The following is a 6,581-nucleotide window of genomic DNA, read 5'->3' as shown; positions in this document are numbered from 1 at the left end:
GCAATTTTTTTATTTATTTAAAACTGTTTACTACAAGAACTACACGTGGAATTATAGAATGTATATTTGAGGGGCAACTACAGTGGTAACTGTACAATATTGTACCAAAAAGAAAAAGAAAACCACAAACTAATTATGAAGAAAAAGAATGTACCTCTGTAAATGTACACTATTGTATATACAAAGTACATCTGAACACAGGTTTCTCTGGTAAGATATCTGAATGGACAACTATAAATATATCTGACAAGACAATTCATTTTACGGTCTTGTTTCAATTGGACAGGAATTACATTTTAACAATAGTTATGATTACAAATAAAGAAAGAAAATCACCCTCACTTAATTTGTTCACAAACATACAATGCAGATTCAAGTGTATAATGATTGATTTCAGTTTACTCCATGAAAGAAAACAGTATGTGTGTGTGTAAACGGAGGCCTCGGCCAACAGCATACTATTAACATTAAACACACACTGTGAGTTTCCTGCTGTCATCAAGTCCTGCCCACAAAAGAACTCCATTAAGACAGTTTCCAGTTGCCTTTATGAGGTATCAGGAACAACACACACAGAATACTTCCAATCATTAACACATGAACAAATGTAACCACCTGTGAAGACGTTTTCAGAACACGACACCACATTCAGAAAATAACACGTAATGAAAAAGCTTGTCCAAATTATGTGGGTTTTTTTTGGGGGGGGGGGGGGGGGGGGTTGGCGGGGGGGGGCCTCAGTCAAAAACATCATCTCAGTCTACCTGTAGATATTTTCCAGGAGTCACAGTCATTGCTTGATTCAAAGTGAAGCAGGCTACTTTTGCATACCACCACAACTAATTTTCTAGGACATTAAGGCCTCGCTTAGGAAAATACAGACTTGTCCGAAGGCATAATCAGGCAGACCGTGTGATGAAGATTGTCAGACTTTTAAAGAGGCTTTTTGCACGCTTATCCTTTCAGAGTTGGAAAAACGGAGGAAAGCAAGCTACGTTTTTGCATGTATCCGCCATTGGTCTGTTTTAAGTCTTTCCCTTTTTTGCATCGTCAATCTCTAAAAGCTGCTGTTAGGCTGCTAAGATTCAGAATATACATACTGTACGTAAACACACATACTAATACATAGATACCATGATACAGACCCAAAGGTGAGTAATGACCTAGGGAAAATGAAATAAAATCATGTTTCTTTTATCCGTTTTGTTTTTTTATACATGGGCGACGAAGAAATAATGTGCTTGCATGACATTCCTCATTTTTAGATCACTTTTTCCAGTTATAATCATGATCATTAAACTTATACAAAACATCAATCTCTTTTTTATGTGCCCTCTGATATAATAGTACAATAAAACCACATATTAAGAACGTCAGAAGTGCTTTTGAATCTGTTTGTTAGGGAATCCACGTTTGCCATGCAAATATCTTGTGAATCCTCATGCAAAGATGTTCCTATTCCTTTATTTGGTGAGTTTAGGATTGGTGTGTTTAAGCAGAAACTGTGGATTATATGAACTGTAACTACTGATTATTGTATAACAGAATTGTAGAATCTGAAGAAAAAGACAGATTTGGATCAAGACATAATGCTGTTATGTGACAAGGAGCGGCAAATTCATATCAGGAAAGCACTTCCAACTGCTCGTTTGTCCTCAAAGTCTGACGCCTTATATAATCAGTCGAAAATACTCCAAACCACTAATTTGGGATTAGAAAAGAGGGATTGCTGACGTCCATGTCTCAATCCAAACTAAAACAGTGTTGTAAAATCACTCCAATATTCCACATGTGTATATTAATTCCATACACACACACTCATGCTCAATCACGCAAGCATCCAATATCAGTTTGAGTCTGTTAAAAGTTGTCCACAGTTTTTCATGAAGATCCAAAGAGTCAGTATTAGAGGGTGCTCTAGGAATTACTAAGAAATTGATCACAGATCGAGGCTGTAAACCCTCAGACGGGGCAAGACTTGTCGGTGGGTGGTGGAGGGGGCGGTGGTGTTGGCAGTATGGTGGTGGTTGGGGATCCCCCTGCCGAACTGCTTTTTGGGAACACCACAGGCTTGGGTTTGGTGGCTGGGGGTTTGTTATCTCTAAAGCTGGAGCCAGAAGCTGACAGACCTGTTGTAGACATTGATGACAGAGGGCTTTTGGGACCCGAGGTTTTGCCGGGCCGGAAGGTGGAGGGCATGTCGCTGGCCGAACTGGCGCTGCGCTGCAGAGGATGCTGGGAGGAGTCGGCCTCACGGAGCAGGCGGGAATGAAGCGGGCTGGAGGGTTCAGATGCCCCTCCGCTCTTCAGCTGCTCTAGAGTGTCAAGCACAACGTCAGGAGTGTGTTTGACGTTGCTCTGCCTCTCCAGCTCTCGCAGCTCACTTAGAGCCGTGTTCATAGTCGCCTCAATGTCCTGAAAGACAAAATGAGAAAATGTGAATGTATATTATATAAAACAATTTAAAAAACATCATTTTATATTTTAATTTTAATTCTCTATCAGTTTTTCTTCTGATTAAAAAGGGCGTTATTTTACTGTATTTACAACAATAAAAGACTTGAATTTAGTTTTTTCTAATTTTTATTTTATATATATATATATAATTTTTATATTTAATATAATATATAATTTTGAGAAATATTATTGCAATTTAAAGTAACAGCTTTCTATTTTAATATACAATAGAATTTATTCCTGTGAAGCAATGCTGAATTTTGAGCATCATTACCCCAGTCTTTAGTGTCACATGATCCTTCAGAAATCATTCTAATATCCTGTAGTCAATGTTATAGTCAATGTTGGAAACAGTTGTACTGCTTAATATTTTTTGGAACCCGTGATACTTTTTTCACGATTCTTTGATAAATAAAAAGTTTAAAAGAACAGTGTTTAGTCAAAATATAATTTTTTTTCTACTATTCACTACTATTCAAAAGTTTGAGTTCCGTATTTAAAAAAAAAAGAAATTAATACTTTTATTTAGCAAGAATGTGTTAAATGGATAAAAAGTGATAATAAAGACTTATATTGTTAGAAAAGATTTCTATTTTGAATAAATGCTGTTCTTTTTTAACTTTTTATTCATCAAATGAAAGAAAAAAGTATCCCAGGTTCCAAAAAAGCAGCACAACAGTTCCAACACTGAGAATAAATCAGCATATTAGAATGATTTCTGAAGGATCATGTGACACTGAAGATGCTGCGTCACATAAATAAATTATACTTTAAAGTATATTAAAACAGGAAAACAATATTAGAAATTGCAATAATATTTCACAATGTTTGCTTTTGCTATATTTTAGATCAAATAAATACAGCCTTGATGAGCATAAGAGACTCCATTAAAAACATAAAAAACCTTACTGATCCCAAACGTTTGAACAGCAGTGTATATATAGATTTATTTTTGTAGCTGCAATTTCAAAAACATTACTGTCATCTGGCTTTTTTTTCATATTGATGGAGTTTAGTGCCACTCTCCAGCACTTCACTCCTTTAAAAAAAAAAAACATCCGTAGCTTTGGTTTTAGCTAAGGTCACTCGCTTCTGATATCTGTTGTGCAGCAAGTACACACTCATAATGACTGGACTGCTGGAACTCCAACGCAATTACATACAACCACAGCCGGGATCGAAGAAAGATAAATAGGATGTTCTAAAAACACAGACACTCCTCTGAAGAGCTTAGCACTATTTTTCGGAGTGGAAAATGGATTGTCTGTTTACACGTGTGCCATTCTTATTCATTGTAAGTTTGTATAAAACTGACAGTGTCTGAATATTTCTGAATTTAAATAATACTTTTAAAGCAATCAAAGCACTGTCACGCTGAATTAAATGAGAAGATTCTGGGTTTGTCGTACCTGTGAGCTGTGCTCCACCTGAGTGATGACCTCTGGGTCCAGTGGTCTGTGATTGCTGAAACTCTTGGATCGCCCTGCAGGAGTGGACTTGCGGAGCTGAGGACCTTCTACCTTAGTTTTCAGAGAGGAGTGTCGGGTGATGGAGTTTAGGACGCTGTGAGCACTGACCGGTCGCTTGTCTGTCCCTTCCTTGGCCAGTCCACTTGCCGGCATGGACGAGGTCTTTAAACCCCCTGTTGCTCCGGATGAGCCCTCGCCTAGACCCTCCACTGGCCGGATTGTTCTTCGGATGCTGGGCGCTTCCGGCCGTTTCCTCATCCTAAGATGGATAAAGTGTAGGCAAAATTACATGATAATCAACATTTAGTTAATTTTTTGTTTACACACGCACACACACACACTTATAAACATACTGTATCTATCTATATATACTGTGTGTGTGTGTGTATATACATATATATATATTTACCTCTTTTCGTGACATAGGCAAAAAAATTTTTGGGCCCCCCTTTCCTATTAATGTAATAGACCTAACATTAGCTACCATCCAAGTAAACAAAAATATTTCTTAATCAGTAGAAACCATTACAGTGTTTTCTATCGCAAGAAGCGCTTGCATTTAATCAATAAAAATCCTAGTTTGAAAAAAAGTAGTTTGAGAACTGAGAAAGACCATTCCATTAATAGGTGCAGCGTCGTGGCCACATAACTTCAGGAGTGCATTATCTCTCTAATAATTTTAACGTTCTGGAGTCACAACCACACATCAAGACATTGTTAAGATGATTTATTTCAAGACATTTGTCATGTATCCGTCCTGAAATCTCGTGAGTGTTGAACTAATTTTTTACGTATTTTACAGAACCCTTCCATTGCAAATTCCAAAACGCAATTTTAGAGCTAATAACAGAGACTTGAGCCATTGATATGCAGGCTAATGCAGTTATTAATGCAGTCTAATGCACTCAGAGAGAGAGAAAGAGAGAGAGAGAGATTAAGCGCGTGTGAATACCTGGGTCTGTGCGTCTCTCAGCAGTATTCAGCAGCAGCGTCTACTAATAGCTAATCTTTAAGTTAAACTGCTTCAAGAACCTCGCTACTGAGAAAAGTCATGTAGCTTTTCAGCTGTGAAACTATTTTATTGATAAATTCGCGGGGCAGCGCTAACAACAAGTTTCTGGTCGCGTCTCCGTGTGTGTGCGTGAGTGCGTATGTGTGCGTCTGTGAGAGAGAACGAGAGAAAGCGTTATTTCCGTAGCCTACATAAAACAGGTGGAAGACATGGAAATACTTTGTAATTTTTTACCCTATTGTTTGTTACATTTATTTGCTCAATGTCTTCTGGGGTTTTGGTTCTTTTACTGTTGTAGATAGCCCATAGTATAACAAAAATATTAAATATCTCTTCATTGTGTTTGGGCCCCCCTGGACGAGTGAGCATAGGAACATGCCTAGAATGCCTATGCATAAATCCGGTCCTGTGTACATATACATATATATATACTGTGTGTGAGTATATATATGTAACATTTTTCTTTTTTGCACACCATTTTTATCATACCAGATTAACGGTTAACTTACTTGTTGAGGTTAGCTAGGTAGATATCAGCTACATGACCTCCAGTGGGTGAGCTGGCACTGGCTCTGGTGGACACCTTCTCTTCCGCAGCATCATGGGAAGCTTCTAGGTCAGCTTTGGGACTTCCTCTGCCTGCATATCCATCCGGCCTATCACACAAAATCACAAACACCTCTAGAATTCACATACACTATGGGCGGTCTTACTGATAGTTAATCAGATATTACTAGTAGGACACTGAATAACTGGTTAAAGAAGCAGTTCTGATCGATATCACTAATTCAAGTCAATAAACCAAACAGCTTACATGTCTTGCACTACTATGTACTGGTGCGGCACCAGTCCCTCAGTGCCGTTGTGGCGACCCTCCCACCAATCCTCAGATGCACGGTGGTACAGCAGCAAAGACGCCCCCTTCTTAAAGGAAAGCTCACGATTGGTGCGTCCAGAGTAGTCAAAACGTGCGATGGCCTCAATGGGGTCAAACTCTGAAACGTTCAAGGACCCTGACTTTACTATTTAGAGACACGAAAGACAGGGAAAGACAAAGATCGAGAGGACAGGAAGGGGAGAAAGTGAGAAGAGAGGAAGAGCACAAGGAAAAGAGGAAGGGTTATTGCACAAGAAGCCAGGCAGGTTAGAGCACATTTATCATAACAGGTTTGGAGCTGCAGAAGGGGTGCGTGGACAAAAGAGGGTGTGAAACAGGAGCTTCCACGATGAGCTGACTTGCGCTGGTGGCAACAGTGTGTCTTTATGAAAAATGTTTGCGCTTGTTAGTACGGTCTTTTGAATGGCATCTGGGCTCACCATCATCGCTGTTGTGGATTTCAGAGGCAGCGTCAGGTGCAGGTTCATCCACTAGGGGGGGCTCAATGTGTGGACTATCACTGTTGAATTGACCACAAGAAACATGCTTCAGTGAAAACCTCAATTACAGACATTAAAAATGACAACACCACAAACTTTCACCATTGCTTTAGTACATAAACCAACATTTACATGCAATACACACATCTACATTAACAAGTAAAAAAGGTGATTAAAATGAAAAGTTGACTAAACACCTGAGTTTCCCATGATCTTGAAGACCATTTGATCTACAGCTTACAGATTCTGTATTATTCTGTAAATTA

At 38.8% G+C, this 6,581-nt stretch overlaps 1 protein-coding gene across 1 annotated transcript in view; it reads right to left on the bottom strand.

Moving 5' to 3' along the window:
* Positions 1-711: 711 nt before the first annotated feature.
* Positions 712-6,581, bottom strand: part of srgap2 (SLIT-ROBO Rho GTPase activating protein 2) — a 42,693-nt gene continuing 36,823 nt past the window's right edge. Inside the window, exons 13-17 of the mRNA XM_016278795.1 lie at positions 6,256-6,335; positions 5,753-5,933; positions 5,448-5,594; positions 3,867-4,185; positions 712-2,415 (exon numbers count right to left, since the gene is read on the bottom strand). Coding sequence (XP_016134281.1) covers positions 1,963-2,415; positions 3,867-4,185; positions 5,448-5,594; positions 5,753-5,933; positions 6,256-6,335 — 1,180 coding nt within the window. The 3' untranslated portion in view covers positions 712-1,962. The remainder of the gene's footprint in view (positions 2,416-3,866; positions 4,186-5,447; positions 5,595-5,752; positions 5,934-6,255; positions 6,336-6,581) is intronic.

This window comes from Sinocyclocheilus grahami, unplaced genomic scaffold, assembly GCF_001515645.1.
Source record: "Sinocyclocheilus grahami isolate Dianchi unplaced genomic scaffold, SAMN03320097.WGS_v1.1 scaffold125.1, whole genome shotgun sequence".
Lineage (NCBI taxonomy): Eukaryota > Metazoa > Chordata > Actinopteri > Cypriniformes > Cyprinidae > Sinocyclocheilus > Sinocyclocheilus grahami.
This window is presented reverse-complemented; position numbering and strand designations above follow the sequence as displayed.